The sequence below is a fragment of the Nesoenas mayeri genome, assembly GCF_963082525.1.
Source record: "Nesoenas mayeri genome assembly, chromosome: 1".
Lineage (NCBI taxonomy): Eukaryota > Metazoa > Chordata > Aves > Columbiformes > Columbidae > Nesoenas > Nesoenas mayeri.
This window is the reverse complement of record NC_137541.1, coordinates 84,989,661-85,010,801: the sequence shown is the minus strand read 5'-3', so window position 1 is coordinate 85,010,801 and position 21,141 is coordinate 84,989,661. Positions and strand designations below refer to the sequence as shown.

The 21,141-nt window shown below is 42.1% G+C and overlaps 1 protein-coding gene and 1 pseudogene across 2 annotated transcripts in view; both read right to left on the bottom strand.

Moving 5' to 3' along the window:
• Positions 1-1,655: 1,655 nt before the first annotated feature.
• Positions 1,656-21,141, bottom strand: part of LOC308041820 (rap1 GTPase-activating protein 1-like) — a gene marked incomplete at both ends in the record, with an annotated part of 270,379 nt that continues 250,893 nt past the window's right edge. The window contains 3 exons of the mRNA XM_080346748.1: positions 1,656-1,672; positions 2,570-2,672; positions 2,755-2,881. Coding sequence (XP_080202874.1) covers positions 1,656-1,672; positions 2,570-2,672; positions 2,755-2,881 — 247 coding nt within the window. The remainder of the gene's footprint in view (positions 1,673-2,569; positions 2,673-2,754; positions 2,882-21,141) is intronic.
• Positions 7,631-19,749, bottom strand: LOC308047822 (rap1 GTPase-activating protein 1-like; annotated as a pseudogene). The gene is made up of 8 exons: positions 19,606-19,749; positions 19,194-19,349; positions 14,174-14,245; positions 13,805-13,891; positions 13,005-13,139; positions 11,310-11,456; positions 9,970-10,073; positions 7,631-7,748 (listed from the first exon to the last, which is right to left on the bottom strand). The product of its transcript is annotated as a rap1 GTPase-activating protein 1-like (transcript).

Here is a 21,141-nt window from a genome sequence, read left to right as displayed (position 1 = left end):
AGGTAATAAATCAATTGCTCTTACCTTCTGGGAGACAAGACCCACCATTGTTCTCACTTGCCGTGCCACCGACCGAGCTGTTTGATCAGCAAGCTGATTTCCCCCAATAATTTTCAATGTTCCACTTTGATGAGCTTTACAGTGCATTATAGCAACTTGTGATGGTTTCTGAATGGCATTAATCAAGTTCAGTATTTCCTTCTGGTATTTAATGTTTGTTCCTTGTGAAGAGAGCAGTCCCCACTCTTTCCAAAGGCTCCATGCACATGAACAACTCCGAAAGCATATTTTGAGTCAGTCCATATGTTACCTTTCTTGTTCTCACTGAGTTCCAATGCCCTAGTCAAGGCGATTAATTCCGCTTTTTGTGCTGAGGTGTTTGGTGGTAAGGGTTTGGCCTCAATTACTGTCTTGACAGTAGTGATCGCATATCCTGCATACCGTACTCCACTTTCCACAAAGCTACTGCCATCAGTAAAGAGTTCCCAGTCAGTTTCTGCCAGCGGGGTGTCTCTCAAATCAGGACGACTTGCATGGGTGTATTCGATGACTTCCACACAATCATGTTCCAGATCTCCTTCTTCAGTACCTGCACCCAAAAACTCCGCAGGATTCATTAGGTTAGTAATTTTTAGAACAACATCATCTTGTTCTGTCAGAATTACCTGGTATTTCATCATTCTGCTTGAGGAAAGCCAATGGCCCCCCTTTTGTTCCAATACTGTTGTCACCATATGGGATACAAACACTTCTATCCTTTTTCCCATAGTCGCAATCAGAATATCATCTACATATTGTAGCAACAAATACCATTGTCGAGGGATCATGATATGACCTTTTGTAGTCCATTCCTCGAGTTCCTTGGCTAGTTGATTTCCAAAGATGGTTGGGCTATTCTTGAACCCTTGTGGAAGGCGTGTCCAGGTTAATTGAGTTTTCCTCCCATTGTGTGGATTTTCCCATTCAAAGGCAATGGGAATTTTTGCTTTCATGGTCAAGGGGTATGCAGAAGAAGGCATCTTTTAAATCAAGTACAGTAAACCATTTATATTTCTCTTTCACAGATGTTAACAAGGTATATGGATTTGCAACTACCGGATAAATGTCCTTAGTGATCTGGTTTACAGCCCGCAAATCTTGGACTAATTGATAACTACCATCAGGTTTCTTTACTGGAAAAATTGGAGTATTATATTCTGATTCACATTCCTCTAGAATACCGTATTTCAAGAATTTTTCAATTAGAGGTACTATTCCTAACCTAGCTTCTAGTTTCAGTGGGTACTGCCTCAACTGTACTGGCTTGGCATCTTCCTTCAGTTCCACTTTTACAGGCTGGGCTGGTTTTGATTTCCCAGGTATGTCAGTCCATCACAGCCTCCTCCACTGCTTGTGGTATTTTCACTACCAGGTTTTCTTTTAATAACAGAATTTGTCCTACCTTAGATTCTGGAATTTTCATTACCAGGTTTCCATCCTCAAATGTTATTACGGCATCCAATGTGGTCAATAAATCCCGTCCTAAAAGGGAAACTGGACAGTCTGGAACATATAAGAACTTGTGGGTTAATTCCTTTCCTCCAAAACACAAATCTAAGGGTTGTAGGAATGGCCGTACTTCTTCCTGCCCTGTGGCACCAACAATCGTTGTCGTTTTATGACCTACTGTTCCCTGTAAGGAATTTAGCACAGAATAGGTAGCCCCTGTGTCCACAAAAAATCTCACATCCTGGTCTCCCACTTGTACCGTCACTAAGGGCTCCTTATTCTGGGTATCCATTTTTGTGCTTTCATATAGTCAGCTGTCATTACTATACTCCCCCAGCACCATAGTTTGTACTGCATTTCCTACTGCATTTGGTACCCAACTCATGGAACCGGGACAGTTTGGGCATTCGTTTTTCCAGTGTCCTTGCTGCTTACAATAAGCACATTGATTTGAACCAAGCTTTACAACAGGTCCCAAAGGAATTCCCTGAACATTCCAAAAACCACGCCCTTGACCGTTTCTAATTCATCTACCACGGACTCCTGTTCCTACTCCCCCACCTTGTCCTTGGACAACAGGTCTTGCTGATAATGCCTTGACTGTTCCTTTTCTCTCTTATTATTAACTTTCCAGGCTGTTTCTAACATAACATCCAGATCTCGTAATTGTGCCCCCTCCAGTTTCTGTAATTTCTTTCGAATATCATCTTGAGACTGTCCTAAGAAAATTAAAGCTAACTGAGCCCTTGCTTGTTCTGTTCTTGCTTGTTCTCCATAGAAACACATGAACACACTCACACAGGAACACACTCATTCTTTGCAATCTACTGTAGCTCCTTCTGCAGTGTGTACAGCAATATTTATTCATGCTACTGGAACACACTTCCCATTCTCCATTCCCCATTAGGATTTGCATGCTGGCTTCTCTCCCATTTCTCTCAGCCTATTATCTACCTATGCTTTCCCAAATCTCAAGGATGGCATACGAAAGATTTTCCAAAATGATTGTAGCTCAACATCACATATGTTTCTAGAAGCATAACCAGAGGATTTTTTCTGTTTTTCTTTCTTTCTTTTTTACCTGGTGAGCTGGAAGTACTGGGTGTGCAGTCACTGTCATCCAGCCACATAGTCTGAACCTTTGAATCCTGTTTTGGAAGGCCCTTAAGAGAGCACCTCAGCTCCTGGAGAGGGCAAAGAAGACGTGTTTTAATAAAGCACTTGGTAAAATCAGGGAGGGTAGCCTGTTAGAGTTCATACACCCACCCTGTCATTCTCCTCTTCCTCAGATGTTTCATTTTCCCTCAAACTACTACAGCAACTGCTTACACTGGATGAAGAACGTGAGAATGGCTGCATCACGCAGTATCCTGAAGTCTGACTCCTGAGCATTCTGTGAAATGTAAGCATTCAACATTATCAGGCTTATTGTTACACATAGGCTTGCACTTTTTGTGACATAACTTTATCATATAGTAGTCAGCAACAGGAAATTATTCATCCACAGCTAGTTTTTCCAATTCTGGTGAACTGGCTTGCATTCCTTAATTTCTAGTTGCTACTTCATTTAGTAGAAACACCACTTCTTGTTTCCATGCTGGATAACTATAATCAAAGGACAAGACTGAATTTTTAAGTCACAGACCTAAGTGTCTTCAAGCAGAGTGAGTCAAACCACCTGCATTTAAGCACTGTTAACCTCTAGACATTCATTAAAATCAACAGATGCCTTCACTTTGGAGATTAGAGATTTTAGAAGCCTAAATACAACATGTTGAGGTGTTAAACTGAGTATAAAGGCAAGGCACTACCCAGCCTCGGCCACCCACATCCACTCTCAGCCTATTGTGTTTGGTCTGGTGAAATTCCAGACAGTACAAGGAAGCAATAAAAGCACACTTTCCATGTCATAGAGCTTATGAATTGTTACTGCTATGTTTCCAGACAGTTTTAACAGGAGGAGTAAGGAAAACTTAGAGACATTAACCAGTATTATAGAATTATTAACTAAGAAAATTCAAGGAAGCAATGGGAAGGCACAAACAAATTACTGAGATCTGCATTATTTTAGGATGTCTCAGTGCCAAGCCATTAGGATTGAGTGTCAAGCTCTTGCACAGACATGTCAGAAAGGTCCTCCTGCTTACAGATAGGAACATACCTAGGTGAGGATGCCCTTCCTGGTGATTTTGTATGTGCACAGCTGCCAGTAGCCAGGCTCCTGTAGGTCCATCCCACTAGACTTTTAGCTCCCACAGGGCCATTACAATAGGAACATTCAAAGCAAAATCTATTGGATCACTTGACTGCCACTCTCTCAAATGTCATGGTCACTGAGATAGCCATGATATATACCATGTTTCATATCTGTCAAAAAGGACCCTTTAGGTCAGCTTCTCCCAGCTCAGAATTTGGGATCCACTGCTTACAGTCATCTAGGAGAAAGAGCAGTTCATGAGGCTGATAAGCTCACATGATGGAAGGTGCACTGTGCATGTAAACCTAACATTTATGGTGAAATACTCACTGCCTGCAGAAGAGATCAACCAATAAGAGAGAGATGAGTGCTTAAAAATGTTAAGAAACCCAAAAAAGCTAGGAGAGGCAAGAAAGATAAGACACCTTTAAGATACTAAATATGTTTATTCCTTCAGAAACACTGCAAAATGTGGCCAGTCTTGACCTACAAGCAGTAATGAAACCTAAAGTCCCAGGCATATCACATGCCAGCATGCAACAGGGAGAACAGTAAAGACAGGGCCAATATAGGCCAAAGGTATTTCCTCAGGAGGTTAGGAAATATATTTTGGAGGAAATGAAGACCAACACGCTTCTCTATTGGCAGAGCAAATCAATAACATGAATTTAAGTGAGTTAGAGCCCAGATTTTTACAAAGTATCTCCTTCTCAGCACCCTTCCTCAGCAGGTTTCTCCATCCTCACCTACTGACCTATGTCATCCAAAGACAGCAGAGACAGAGGTGGAAAGATGTTTGTCTGCTCTTGCCTTCTGCAGGCCAAGCTGTTCTCTTCTGGCTCATCTGAGAAGAGGGGAGGGGAAGAGAAGGAGAGGCACTCAGCAGCAGCCTCTTTCCCTCATCACTAGTAGAGGCTGTTTCAATGGCTGCTAACTGGGCAATGGGAATGGGCTAGAGCCAAAATGCTCCAATAGAAGTTATCTGGACACGTCCCTTTCCCAGGACTCCTGCTCCTGGAACTGCCAGTGGAGCATTACATGGTGCCACTTGGTCTCTCCACAGTCCTTGAGGTCCTCTAAGTAAGTTCATGCTCCTCTTAGCCAAGGCTCTCATTTCACCCCAAAAGTCTTGCCAGTATCTTCAGTAGGTAACCAATGACAGAGAAGCATCTGGTCCGCGCTTGATTGGCTTGATGTCCCTACTCAGATGAGTCTAAGGATGGAAAACACAAAAAAACTTTTCCTAGGATTTGGGTGTACACAGTACAGTGCTTGATTTTTCAGATGCAACCCAGAAAGCCATCTGATCCTGAGGAGGTTTGCTATGTGGTTACTTAGGCGGGGTTCATTCTTTTAAGTCTGTCCCATGGGAAGAAGGATTATTTGGAAGCCTACCTGGACAGTAAAGCAGAAAAACTAAGGGTAATTGTCCCTGCACGTGGTAGAGAAGCCCAACTGAACAATGCAGTTTCATGGACTGCAAGCTAATCACTGCAGAATGGTGTGTTGGCAATCAGCATGTGAGGAAAGAGAGCGCTACTGTAAAAGAATTAATCTGTGTTCCCTTTACATTATTTCCAGCTTGGTTTTAGCACAACATGGACTAAGGGTTTGATTCAGTCTAGAATCTGTAATTATTATTTAAGACCAGCAGCAACATGCTGAACATTTTTGTGACAGAGAAATTTCCTGTGACACTACTCCCTGGGGAGAACCAGGAGCGGATTGATTGACATACTGCCAGGGATGACATTTTTAATATGGGCTGCAGAAATTGCTCTAGAACCAGCTGGAACTCTTTTTGCATTAGAAATATGCCTATATCACAATCCTGATTTGTGGCTTCACAATTAATGAACAATACTATTTCAGTAGAACTATCTTTGAGATAGCCTGTTAGAATTAAACTCCTAGACTGTTACTGCAATAATGTGCTAATACTGTTTTGGTGAAAATAGTGCGCTCTATGTGGTGGAATTCCATGTCCTTGATTCCCTGTCCCAGCTATGATGCAGAAGCTATGACTTGTACATGGGCTGGTCCCTAACTCTGAAATTACAACTCTAACTCTGGCTAATCACCAGTTGTACTAAACTCCATGTTACATCCCACCTTGTAAACAAACTGTCCAGGAAAGAGCTAAACTACCACAACTGTGAAAAGACTTCTTCTGGTGATTGTACAAGTGGTTTTGGATCCAGGACTGGAAAAAAGATGCTCAGAGAGAATCCTGGTGACAGAAATAGACTGCCAAATCGTACAGGTCATGCCTCATGTGCATAAACAATATTCATGCAAGTATTGTCAGTGAAATCCCATGGTATGTTTGCTCTCTGAAAGCATGTCATATCAATTTGAAACAGCCATTGCATCTGGTTCACCTCAGCTGATGAATAGACACTGGGGGCTGGGAAGTGGATGAAGCCCGCCATCAAATGTAGAAATCAGGAACAGATGTCAAGAAAGCTTCATCATTTTCTTCCAGGACATGCACACATTCTACAGTATGCTAACCAGGACTAACCAAATTATGAGATGTTTTCTTACTAGGCAGAATTCTTGCTGATTATGCAAGGTTACTTCATCTGCCTAATCAGAGCAAGAGTCCTTCACGTGTGAACTTCTAATTCATTAACAAGGTCCCAGGCAGTATGAGGATGGGGAGGTAGAATAATGTGGTAAGGCTGGAAGGAGTTGCTGACCAATCAGTGATTCCATGTCCTGCATTCTCTCTTATCGTTTGCTGCCAGAGCTAGCATCTTAAATGGTCTATATCTCCTAGCTGTGCTCTCATCCTCCACCAAAATTTTGGACACCCACCTAAACCAAAAACTAGTATCACAAAAACATATTTACCAGAACTCTGCACCTTGGCTGTGACAACATTTTGGGTAGTCGCACAGCTGAACTACTGCAGATAGTCACCAGCCTGCAATTCTTATGGAGCTTTGGATCTACCTGGAAGGAAGGCCCTTCCTTATCAGACTTGGCACCTGGAGCAACACAGAGGCCTGGCTCTAGAGCATTTCCCGAAAGTTTCCTAGAGCAGCCCCAGTCCTGAGAAAGGGACATGCCTTACTACAAAGTACTCAGTGCCCTTTTTGCCACAGGTCTCATCCAAGTTCTCATGAAAAAAATCAGGTGTGGCAAGCTGTTCCAGAAAGTCAGCTGCAGTCCTGGATTTAGAGACAGGCTGCTCTGGAATCTTGTAAATGTAAATGTATAGTTTCCATTAAGTCCTGAAGTATCCTAGATAGGATCACATCCCAGCATAATGCAGCTTAGCAATAGCAAAGATGCACTACCAGGAAAGTACATTTTTATATAGTTTTTGACCACCAGAAACTGAAGAACTATTTTGCAGACTACCACGTGAAGTATTTTGCAGGAGTACACTAGGTATGGTATGGCGTACTTTAGCGATGAAACTTAGGTGCAACACATGAGACCCCACTGTAACACTTTAGGGGGACTGAAAACAGACTAGTAGTTCAGACTGGTTTGGAGCAGCAGCGTGAATCCTGCTTGAAGGGGCAGAACTTGAACACAACTCAACATTCCAACAAACCCTTGTCCAAGCTTCTCCATGAAGCTCCAAAATCAACCCAGAGCAAACTACAGAGGAAAAAAATACATGAGTAAGCATGGACAACTGAACTGCTAGGGCTTTGTGTATCCTGTTGGATGCAAACTAACATTACAGTAAAGATACAGCCAAATCACCTTTAAATGGTTCAATCTTTATTCACTGGCTGTTTAAGAAAGCTGACTTACTTACTTGCATGCTTGAATTACTGTTCCATGGCCAGACATACAACTTTTAAGATACTGCAATGCCTGGTGTGGGCAATCTTAGTAAATCCTCCAAGAGAGCAAGACATGCACCATGCTTAAGTCAATACCAGACACACTGAGTGTATTTCAAATACTAAAATTATTTTCAACTCACTTGCTTATCCTCCTGGGGAATTCTGGAGAGCTGGGACGGGAGGATCCATCAGACTTCAGGTCAAAGAAAGTTCCTGGACTATCCAGCATCTTCTGTATCCTCTCTGCAGTGCCTCTGTTGGGAAAAAATAGAAACCAGCTGTACCCCATGGTCAGAGTTAACTACTATCTATTCTAACACTTTCTTACCAGCCACAATTACAAAGCTGGATCTTTCATATACATATGAAAGTACAGTTGTGTTGAGAAGAGTAGGTTCCTCACATGTGACCTGTTGAGGGCAATATATTAGAAATGGCCAGCTTTAAGCTCCTTTTGAATTGATATAAAAGTTAAAATTAATTTCTGTACTCTCTTTTAATTCTTCCTCTTTTTCTTCTACCCTCCCCATTTCATTGGTCTTAGAAAGTTTTAGGATTGATTAGAGAGTTAATGTATTTATTGCACAAAGAAAAAGGGTCCAGCAAATTTCTGTTTCAGGAGGGTTACAATAGTTTTGTTGCTACTAGTACTTGTCAAGATACTTCTGAAGCAAGCTGTCTGTGTAAGTAACTGAAAAGTGGGGCATGTTTAATTAAGGATTGGAAAACTCAGGGTTTTTTTGGGTGAGTTTTGTGGCTTCAGTGATGGAGCTCACAAAGTTCCTCCTGGGTCAGCTCTGCTGTCAGAGCCTGCATACCATTAAACTACAGCTTCAGGGTGAAGTCACACACAGTGTGTTAATCTCTCTTCTGCCAGAGAGACTGCTCCAGTCTCCCCCATTCTTGCTGAGTGTACTTCCCATCAGCCCAGGTACCCATCAGACTCATCCATGAACCAGTTCATGGCAGAACCTGGCAGACAATCCAGTGAAAGTTGATACTTTTTCTGTTAGATTAATGGGCTGAATCAGTTCCATGAAGAGTTCACTGAACATCTGAGCCATCACAAGGAATAGGACAGGATTGGGTAGTTGAAAGAGTTAGTGGGACTGCTTTTCAGTGGCATTGAACCATTAGAACAGACCAGTTGCTGGTTAAACTGCACCTTCAAGAATCAACCAAATAGTTTTTCACAGAACACAAGATAAGGCTCACTGTTCCTCATATCTATAATACGATTACAAATAAACAAAAGGAAAGCTAAATAAACCAAATAACTTACCAATTCCCTCCTAGCAAAGGCCAGGGGAAAAACCAAACCAAAACAAAAACCAACCAAACAAAAACAAAACAGAAAGAAAAGAAATCTAGGGATTTTCCTTATTGTAGAAAACTTTTACAGATCTTTTAAGGGGATAGTGAATAATGTTGTACACAATGTAATGGGTTGGCAGGTGCAGCTGCATAAGGTACAAAACTATTCAAAGTAGTGAGGAGCTATGGCTACTGTGTTGGCTTAGACTGTTACATGGAAGTTGTCTCAGATTTAATTTTTCTCAAAGAAGGTTCTATACTGTATTCTATACTATTTTTATTCAGATTAGGTCCTAGGCATCTCATTAAAGAAAGGTCCAAGGGAATACCTAGAAGGGAAAATGTAGTAATTCTTCCTGTTGTGAAATCACTGTTTTCCACATTAAAGATAGCTTTTTTCCCCCTTTTACGCTGAGTCTGTAAGCTGTCCCCTGGAATTCTTGCACCTGGAAAAAATGTATATTAGATGCAGAGCACTCATGTGACTTCTGAAACTCTGTATAATCTTGAAAAGGAGCCTCAGCAAGAACTGAGACAAATTTGATTTAACTAAATCTCTTGTGACCAACAGACAACTTTTGAATGGTTAAAATTCTGTCAAATATGCCAAATCACTCCTTGAACCTGTATGTTACCCTTTAAGTATTTCTCACACCATCTAATTTGTTTTGACTTAAAGCTTTTTTTAAAAAATCCTTTTTTTTCAAGGTATCAGAAGTTTTGTCTATTTGAACTTTTTGACACAAAACCAAACAACCAACCAAGCACCCAATTCTCCCTTGCCAAATAGAAGCCTTTAATCTGATTGTTATCTGAAAGTGATGAATACAGAACAGGAGAACCAGGAGTCCTGGAACATATTGCACAATATTTAAGAGTGACATTACTATGTTCCTCCACCCATTTCCTCCCTTCTTCCACTCATATTGATTATTCTCCTTTACAAAGAGCCCTTTTTGTTTTGTTTGTTTCTGTCAATTGTCCATTTCTCCATTAACTCATAATGAGGCTTTTCTTCCCATTCCAACCATTTCCATTTCCATACTCATTCCTGTCAATTACCTTTCTGTCCTTATACATGCCTTTCTATCTCCCCTTTCTCATCTCCTTCTATGTTTTTTTTTTTTTTCTGTCTTTGTCTCATCTTCCCACGGCTCATACCTCTTTTCCTCCCATATGTTCTCAATGCCAATGGCACTACTCCGTCACCCATGGAACCAGCTAGCTCGAGTACGTGAGGGGCTCCTACCAGGCAAGGCAAAAGACTAGAAAAAAGGAAAGTGTGACAGAAAAGAGAGCGGGAAACATGACGGGAAACACTGTGGAGAACTGAAAGCATGGAAGAGAGTTTGCAATGTGGATCCAGATCCTCTCCTTTGCTTTGCAATACAATAGAACAGCTCAGCTCCACTGGTGCAAGGAGTACTTTCTGTCAGTGAGAAACATAATCTAGGGCTTACAAAGGTGGTACAAGAAAGAGACTGAAAGATACAGAAACAAAGTCAGAACAAGATACACAGCCACTATACAGAGAAAGAGGCTCAGGAAGGGAGGTATCCCCATGTGATGAGAGAAGGAGAGGCAGAATCAGGAAGGCAGAGAAAAATAGAAGTTAAAGGAGAGAAGGAGGCAGCAAACTCATCATTACTACGCTGTGAATTAGTTGTGCTGACATAAGGAATGCATACAACTGAGGAAACTGTCACCAATAAATTTCCATACTGAAAGGAACCTTCTTGGCTTACTCAGAGATGTGTTTTTGTAGTTTGCCTGTATACTGACATCACTAGTGCAAAGACCATAATCAGCTAGATGCACTTTGGCCAAAGTGACCATAATTCCAGTATCAGAAACATGGATCCTTTTCTGGTAACATTTGTCATGGATTTGTTATGCTCACACTGATCACATACGTTTGGTATCCTTATCAAATAAGAAAGCCTTTGATAGTGACTAGAAATATTCACTCTTTCTCACCCCAAACTTTATTAACTCTGCTATTTGTTCCCAACATACAAATTATGTTTACAGCAAAAACGCACCTTGAATAAGCATTGCACACCTGTTTATATTACAGAAAAGAATCTGATTGGTGAAATTGAAGAAAATGGAACAGATCTAGTGTCTTTATATTCTCAGCTCTTGCCATATGAGAATACAGCACCATTCTAGTCAAACCACAGTACATGCATTTTTTTAAGGTATGGTAACATACAGGATCTAATCCAGGATAGATATCTGATGCAGAATCATGTTTGGCTTTCTCCTCCCAGTCTGCATCAATCTCAGCTCTAGTTTACACATGAACTGAGGCTAGAGATAGGCACAGACAAAACAGATTGCAACACGTGCTGTCACCACTTGTGAGATGGGATTGTACAACAGAAAGACATTCACAGAAAGACAAAAGGACAAACTAATAGGGAAAGAGAACTAAGAATGTATGGATGGCTCACAAAGGTATGCCAGGTTTCTTCTTACAGCCCACTCAAATACCTTACCGCAGCAATGGCCTTAGGGCCCTCGGTGACACTCTGGCTGAGGGCAAGGCCAGGTGTAGCTGGGCGGCTGGGCAGGGTGGCTGGCTGCTGCTTTCTCATGGATATCCCCATGGTATCCAGGCTCTGGCTGCGGCCTCTAATCACCCGCTGAACAGTGGGGAAGCAGGGAAACAAACAAACACAGATACACATATAGACCTGCACACAGTAGAGCAGTAGGAAAAGTACCACAGTTTGGGTGGAAAGGTGTGATAAACCAGCACCAAAACCACAGAAATCCTAATTCCTAGAAGACAGCATCTTAGATATTACCCATTTTTGGTCCTAGCCAATTCATGGAGCTCACTGCCAGTGGAGATCTCTTCCTCAAGTTTATTCTCTACTTTCACTTCCCTTTTCCTGTTGCAAAAAATAGAGATTCCCTACCAGTATCTCAGCAGATTGGATAAGACAGCATAATCTGAAGAATTCTTACCCAGTACAGGCTACAAAACAGAAAATCAAACTCCTGTTCAAGACTGTAAGGTTCAGTCTTGCATGAACTTGGGTGTTGGTTCCAAAGGGAAAGGAGCCATACTAAAGTCTGCAGCATCTGGAAAAGCTATTTTTGAGTTTACTCAGCCTTTTCCAGCCTTCTGCAAAGGTCATATGTCTACATGACATGCAAATCACAGCATCTGCTATAAGTCAGAAAAGGACATTTTGGGATAATTAGTGTAAGACCCAGATGGGTAGGAAATTCCTGTTTAGCAGCAAAGGCAGGATAGACTGATTGTATGTAAAAACACACTTCATCAAAGCATCCCAGTTCTGACCAAAGCTACACATATAACTATATGTAAATGGATTAGTTTGACAGCCCTTAACAACTCTAACTAGCCCACCATGGTCATCTGAAGAAATAATGTATTTCTCTGTCCAGACAGCTAACTTACACAAAAGAAGTGGTGAGGCACTTCCACAGAAGTGGGAGAGGAAAAGTAGATAGGAAAATGATATAAGATTCTCAGTTCAAAACTCAGTTTTCCGGTTTGTACAAAAACTTTCCTATCTCGTATCATCTTGATCACTTTTAAAATAAGTTCTGCCACCTGATTAAAAAAAAAAAAAAAAAGAAAAAGAAAAAGAACAAAGTGTAATCTACACTGAACAAAAGAAAGTAAATTATCTCTGGCTTTTAGAGAGTAAGTAAAGCATCACAGTTTCTCTAGATGGTACACTCACAGATACATTAGAAACGCTCTTGCAGTGGCTCTTGCAAATATTTCAGTTATGAGGAAAATTAAGTGAAAGAGATATGCTGTAGGAACTGAAAGCTGCTTGCTACTAGGTATTACTGTTCCTCTTGCAAACACTCATTCCTTTTTCTGTAAGTCATGGAGTGACACCTCGTCTAACATTAGACGACAGCATGAAGCATAAAGAATTTCATTTCTTAGGGACAATAAGGAATTCCACCCTAAGCCACACTGTAGCTCTGTAGAAAGGCGCACAGGAAGGGGAAAATTTTTTCTTGAGACATATGGCAAAGGACAGTTGAAGATGCTCTAGAGAAAGGCTGCTGGATTGAAAGACTTCTTCTGTCTCACCCTAAGCACAGCTGACCAGCAGGGTGAATATTCCTTGGAGGGACACACAATGAGCTTGAGAAAATTATGAGCAACTGGGTAAAGGAATCAATCCACTATGGCTCACCTTGAAATTCTCAAGGAAGCTCCCACTGCCATTCTCTATCTTGTCATCCTCCCCTATGGGCAACCCCATCATACTGCGGCTGCGAAGCTGCAGCTCCTCAAAAAGGCTCTCCAAGAGGGCACTCCGAGTTCTTTTCTGCGTCAACATTAGGAATGAAAACACAACTATTATTGGGGGCGGAGGGATTATTTTTCCTGTTTTTGCAATGTCTCACGTCTGTCTTAAAAAAACAAAAACAAAACCAAACATCATGAAGATTATTTTAAACAGTATGAAGTGGTTTTAGATGTGGTTTTAGTGGTTTAGATTTTATGGAACATATTACAATAGTACCTAGCCATTTTAAACTCTTTCTAAAGCAAGTCATAAAGGACACCGGTACTTTTTTTACAGGTGATGAAAAAGAGGCATGAATTGAGGGCATTTTTTTCTAGATCAGGTAAGCAGCAGAGTGTGGAACAGAATTTTAGTACCTTGAACCAAAATCAGTGAGATCAGTACACATCCTGCAGCACAATACTGAGTTTCAGCTAAAACAGAATTTCCTCCAGCAAAATGCATGCATCATATTCCCACTCTTACTTGAGGATTAGATCTTTACATTAGGAGGTACCTGTTCATATTCTATCACACCTGCTGTGAAATACGAAGGAAGTATCACATAGCCAAGTATCATAACATTTCATCTTCCTTTTTTAAGCAACACAAAATAAGAAGTAAAAAGTTATACTGTATTTTCTTAATCTGGCAGTAATATAATTTTATAATTTTTAATGCAAACAACAAGGTAATAGACCCACCTCTAATTTAGCAAATTTATCAGCTCGATAGCAGCTGTACTCAGCATTGATGAGCTTGGCCAAAAGGAATTCACGAAACTCTGCACTCTGCAAAACAGGATGAAGACTAGACTAGAAATGAAAACAATAATAAAAATATCACATGAGAAAAGCTCTGCCTTTCTGCTCTTTAGACCTCCAAAGTCATGTAGCCAGACTGACAACACTGACTCAGAACTCCAGGGTATGTACCATATTACCCTGCCATCTAACAGTGGACAAGAGAAACAAACCTTTCTAAATATGGCTGGATTTGGCAGAGGGGGTCCAAAGAAGGGGACCATATTACCATATTACCCTGCCATCTAACAGTGGACAAGAGAAACAAGCCTTTCTAAATATGGCTGGATTTGGCAGAGGGGGTCCAAAGAAGGGGACGTCATCTCGGGCTGTGACTGAAACCTGAAAAAATATAAGGGGGAAAAAATAAGTATCATAACACAAGTGAGACTATCAAAGCCTTCAGACTACTATGGTATATCTGATCCCTCCTGAATAATTCACATATCGAAAAGAACTCAAATATGTTATCCCATGCATCCAGCTCTTTCTGAACTCAGTGAATAAATGTGCTGATTTATCTTCCAGAAATTCAGTCAGCTAGATGTGCACACAGTAAAAGCAACAAAACCAATAAAGTGAATTGGTTTTTAGAAATCTTTAATAACAAGCAGTATATTTGGAAAAAAAAAAAAAAAGTTTCTATTCAGCCGGCAAGATTTACCTCCACTAGAAGAACCTCTGTCAATGTGATTATAGTGATCTTTTTTTTTTCTTTTTTTTGACAGAGAATTTTCAGTGGAACTACACTGCACAGTGAGGAGAGTATCTCAGTGACACCACCTCTCTGAGACACATATGGTACACATACAAAAGCACTTTCTCAGCAAGAGATAAGGATATCCATGTGGTTTTTTGTCTTTCTTTTCTTTTTAACCGTGCTCCTACCCGACATATCAATGCCAAAAAAGTAACTGTAATGAAGTTTTTATATAGTCAGTTGGCTCTTCACACCATTTACTTGTAATTATACACAGCTATCTTACCAGATACACACAGCAATTAAGAATATTTCACAGGCTTTTTTTTGCCAAGTTTGATGTGGTAGTTCAGATTTCTCACATCATAGGCCAGCACCCTTAATTACAAGGCCTCTCACACCCTCCCAATAGATATCTACCAGTTAAAATCCTGCCTTGCATTTTGTCAGGCATGTCAGCATCATATCTGTGCCTCGCAAAATTATGGAGAAGATTATTCTAGAAGTTACTGAAAAACATCTGAATGACAACACAGTCCTGCTTAACAAACTTAATTTCTTGCTACGACAAGGTTACCCACCTAGTTTACCAAGGGAAGCCTGTCGATGTGATCTTTTTGGATTTCAGTAAAGCCTTTGATACTGTCTCTCACAGCATCCTCCTGGACAAGATGTCCAGCATACAGCTGGAAAAACACTTGTGGGTGAGTAATTGGCTGATGGGCTGGGCTCAGAGGGTTCTAGTAAGTGGGGTTATGTCAGGTGGTGACCAGTCACTAGTGGGGTTCCTCAGGGATCCATCTTAGGGCCAGTGCTGTTCAATGTCTTCATAAATGACTTGGACACAGGACTTGAGGGAATACTAAGTTAGCCAATGACACTAAACTGGGAGGAGCTGTTGACACTCTCAGATGCAGAGAGGCCCTGCAGAGTGATCTGAGCAAATTGGAGAAATGGGCAATCACCAACTGCATGAAATTCAACAAGGGCAAGTGCCAGATATTGCACCTGGGGCACCGCAGCCCTGGCTGTACATACAGACTGGGGAACAAGATACTGGAGAGCAGTTCCGTGGAGAGGCATCTGAGGGTTCTGGTCAACAGCAAGTTGAACATGAGCCACCAGTGTGTCCTGGCTGCCAAGAGGGCCAACCATGTCCTGGGTTGCATCAAGCACAGCATTGCCAGCTGGACCAGGGAAGTGATTGTCCCGCTCTCCTCTGCACTGATGTGGCCTCACTTGGAGCACTGTGTGCAGTTCTGGGCACCACGGTATAAAAAAAGATACTGGAGAGTGTCCAGAAGAGGGCTACAAAGTTGGTGAAGGGTTTGGAGGGGAAGCCATATGAGGAGCAGCTAAAGTCACTTGGTTTGTTCAGCCTGGAGGAGGGTGTTGTGTATTGATAAGGATCATGGCTGAAAACATTGTAGCGAAACTAGTTCATCCAGCCACAGGAGATGACACATTCAGTATAGGGTGAACTGCGATTTACATATCAACAACAAGCTAACAAGCCACAGCCCAGGCCAGCTGGCCAATACTGGAGGTGGGGGATGAGCTGGAGGGTACATAGCTCCATCTTCTGATATGCACAGCTTGGCAAACAAAGGGGAAAAGCTCAGACCCTTCAACATGGCCCCGGATTTGTCGAGACTTGTCGATCTTTCGCAGTCACCCCTTTCCCCCGCAGACTCTTCTCTACTCGGAGGGCTATAAAAAAAGCTCGCTTAAAACAGCACTGATAGGGAATCCACCATCCTGAGGACCCTCAGCCCACCAGCCTCACCACGGGAACTAGACTAGACATCGGAGGATGCTGCCCTCCTAAACTACAAACCCCAGCATCCTCGCTGCGGGACACCGGAGGGCATACACACATCTCATCATCCACGCTGTGGAGCCCTAAGAGTGACTGGATCCCTCATCTGTTTTTTTCTTCCTTTCTCTCTGCTCTTTCCGCCTCTCCTTTTTTCTATACCCCCATTTCTTTGTCTCTCCTTCTGTGAATGGTGATATATTACTCTCTTTCTCTTACACCTTAGTTTTCCTTCCCTCTGTACCACTCTTTTTCTCTCTCTCTTCCTTTTGAACATATAAGAGTAACATTATCTTAAGCTCTGCTGTTGGATTCTTCTAAGTCCCATATTATAGCTACTAATGGTTGCCAATACATGGCTCGTAGTAGGACTCTTGCTGTTAATGTATTGATAAGTTCTGTGATATCATAAACTATTTTTGCAAAGCCACTATTTGCTGTAACTAGTATTCCAACACATACTTTTAGTAAAACTCATAACTGAATTGGACCCCTGGAGTGATTGTCTGTCATTCACTTCACATAACCGCACAGAATTAACCGACAGTTAACTCACACCTGGTCTCATCTGTTGAGTCAGGGCGTGTGTCGCATTCAGAGTTAACTCATCCCTCATCCCATCTGTTGGGACAGAACAGAGGGGAGGCTCTACAGCTTCCTCACAAGGGGAGAAGGAGGGGCAGGCACTGATCTCTTCTCTCTGGTGACCAATGACAGAACCCAAGGGAACAGCAGGAAGATGTGCCAGAGGAGGTTCAGGTTGGACATGAGGAAAAGGTTCTTCACCCAGAGGGTAGTGGAGCATTGGAACAGGCTCCCGAGGGAGGTGTCACAGCCTGTCAATATTCAAGAAAAGACTAGACAGTGCCATCAGGCATACAATGTGAACTGTGGGGTTGTCATATGCAGGAACAGGAGGAGATGGACTCGATGATCCCTGTGGGTCCCTTCCAACTCAGGACATTCTATGATTTTAATTTTCTCATTGCAAAAATTGATTCAAATAAATAAATGCCATTAATATTCCAATTTAACCACAAGGCACTAAAGCTTAAGTAAATGGGAAAATGGATGGAAAAAAATTTTCCTTCAGTCTCTTAAGTACTAGAATACTCTCAAGGCAGAATGAGTTAAACGCCCTTTTGAAAAGCCTTTACAGAAAATCCTGCATTGGCTCTAGGGTCCTGACTGGGACTATTTCATTAAATGATACAGGCAACCCTATTACAGTAACCAAAACAATGGCATTGCAGACAGGGAAAGATGAAAACAATAGTAGGAAGAGACAAGACAAACGGTAACCTTCCCCAGCTCTTTCTCATGTCATTAAATGAAATCCAGTAAATTTCTGTGCCCTATAAAACAGAAAGCAAGACAAGAACTAGGACCCTATGCCCCTCATCAACATGAAGCTATCAATGTTCCTTGTGCTATGTCCCTGATCAATATGAAGCTATCATATATACCAGGCTCCCCATAGCACAAGGAACAATAGAAGGTGGTTACTCCACTCCCAGCACACTTGTTGGTGGGAAAAGAGATGGGTATCCTGTCCAAATTTTTATATTCTCGGTGTTCTTGTAGATTTCCAAGGCATAAGGACCAAATCAACATTTCTACATAATACGAGACATAGCACTTTGATTAAAATGTTTCTACAATAGAAACATCACAGAACCCGAGCTTCTGTATATTTTCTTCTCTCTCAGCATGACTGAAAGTTGAGCATAAAGTTACATAGGCATCCATACAGAGTCATGTTACAGTGAAAGAGCTGTGTGCAAAAGCTGCAGACAGGGAATTGGTTTTCTAGTAGAGCTTCTTTCAACTGGAGGGCCCAAACAGGTAGCACTTCCCTGACAGATGGGAATCCTGTTCTGGGATCCCCTGAAGCAGATGTAGCTGGTTTGAATTCCATAGATTAGGCCAACCAGCTGCATCTGAGCTGCAGTCTCCGGCAGGGCAACCTCTCAGCGCTGTGCTCTGCAGCATGAGCAATGCAGACATAGCTTTCAGTTAGGTGAATGAGTTTTACCTGACTTATATGATGCAAGCAATACATCCCCCAAAATGGCATAAATTTTTCCTTGTGCTCTTTGATGTAAACAACAACAACAACAAAAAATCTGAATTTGTCCTGCTTCAATTCCCAAGCTTTAAGCTTCAGAAATTCATCAGCCCCTTTGAAAAACATACAAGTATATTCTAGTTCCATGTGTAGATTCTTAATAAATTGATTGAATTACTCTTTCATTTTCTGTTTGCTAGGTAGAGGCACTAAGCAGTCCTGCAGTAAAACACTTGCATTCCAGAATCTTGGTCTTTGTCAGCCTCACCTCCTAGCCCCATCCAGATAAAAATGTATTTATGAAATCTGAATACTCAACAAACATGAACAGAGATTGCTAAATAGCAGCAACCACACTAAATAGGGAGGACCTATGTGAACCTATAGAATAGAGAACAGCATAGCAGACTGGAGACTCCTGGTCAGAGAACAGAGAGTGTGTGAAGGGCAAGGAGAGATGGTGGCAGCTACTGGATTTCTAGGTCTACTGGTAATAGATCTAATTATTGCCTTTCACTGAAAATTGATGCAAAGAAATAAATACCATTAATATTCCATATTGATCAAGTTTGCTAAAAGTGCAAGCAGAGCTGTTAGGATGACAGCTGGCTGAATCCGCACCTCTTCCAAAAGCCCAAGAACAGGTTTCCACTTCAAGGATCAATATCAGCAAATCAGTACAGAGGAATCTATTGGCTCTGTTCACCTTGTAGAAAGTGTCCCCAGTTGTGTCATGAGTGAGCTGAACTACCACATAAGCGTGTAGGAAATTAGAAGCAATCATATCAGGGACAAAAAGTGTGCTTTCATCCTGGAAGATGATGGCTACAATGTCATTCCCAATGTGACGCTTCCGCTGAAGCTAGAGACAGAAAAATAATAAAGTGAGAAGGCAGGTGAAAAAGAGTAGAACAGTACAATGGGCCCTTAAATACCAGTCTATTTAACATCTTCAGTCCATCTGTTGAACCAAACCCCTCATCAATTAATTTTACCATTACTCCAGCTATAATTCCCATTGTTATGCAATTAGGCATTCGCCCCTCTAACTAGCCCCACATTGAATGCCCCTCCCCTCTTAGCCACACAACTGAATTCCTTAGTTCCCCTTCCAATACCTGCTGGGAATCTCCCTCTGTGAAGGGCAGCTTTGTAGACATATGAAACATGATCTCCTTGCCTCGGAAATTTGTATACACTGACTCAGTGCCCGTTTGACATCTAGTGACACCCAAGCCTCCCCGAAACCTGAGCAAATCCATACCACACCATAGATAAGGCAGGACAGAGATGAGGAAGTGGAAAGAAATGAAAATATATCAGTAACAGTACCTTGGTACATCAATATTATCAAAGGTGATTTTAAGAAATCACTGATAGTGGGGCATCACATCTTCCCAAAACAAATGCACTGCCTGAAGCAGCACAATGTTTCTGCTGATGAACATGCTCGCTAAAAGCTATGAAGCTAAACCAGGAATCCTCAAAGGAGCTACTTTATTTGGCATTCTTCTGAGAAACACAAACCGTATTTTAGAACTACCAAAAGGACAGGCTACCCCACAGAAAGAGACTGAAACAATACTGACCCCTATTATTGTGAAACAAACTTACATTCGCACAGTCAAATAAAATTATTCTCTGCTGCCACTGTGGGTCAGATTGAGACACCAGAAGAGAAACGAAACACACCATGCCTTAAAGCGAAAGAGCAACAGGGCGCACTGCGCAGGATTGTCCCTGATCTATAGCTGAGAGCAAACACTTGTGTGCTTGTCAGAGATTGTGTCTTGCGTGTAAGTGTCTGGGAGTTTGGCACAGGTCAGTGTGGTTGATTCGATAATCAATGTCTAGGATACTTGCAGAGCGGTCCCTGTTGGTGTGGGGACAGTCTGCGTGTAAGTCAGTCTGTGCTCGTTAGCGCCTGCTGTATCTATCCGTCGCTCTGCACGCGTGTGGGTCCATGTCTTTCTCTCCACAAGCATGTGAGCTGATTTCATCGCACGTGTGCATCTGTGCTAGTGTTGAGCTCAGCGGAGTGTGCCTCTCGACACTTGGTGTGCTTTGGCTGTGCCTGTGTGTAACACAGCACAGCCATGACTGCTCCAGTGAAGAGAGACCAGGGAAATCATCAAGGCAGAGTCTAGAGGGGAAAACCGAAGAGGGATTGACGTGTGCTCGACAGAGACGGATTCTCTGCGCTGACATTTCTCAGTAACACGAGAAGAAATCAGAGCTGTAGATCGACCGGAGAAATGTTTCCGAAGACGCCATTTAGCGTCTGAACAGCAGCGTGCGCGGCTTTCAGGAGTGTGCCTGAAGAGTGCCAAAACCAGCAGAGCCTGTGCTCAAAAGCTGGTGGCTGTGTGACTGCATTGATGCACGTTCGCGTGTCTGCGAGTGTATAGACGGCTGTTTCATGTTCACACAAAAAGGCACGTGGTCGGGTTTTTCTTCTATGCGTGCACACGCGTTTCCGTTGTCTCTTCGGAACAGACGTACCCCTCTGCATGCTAAACGACGTGGTAAAAGGCGTCTGCCTATATTTTGGTAAACAACCGAGTGTGCGTGTTCCGACAGCGGCATTTCCGCAGACGACTCCACAGAGCCAGTTCTCAAAACCCCGCACACCAGGATTGAACGGATTAACCAAG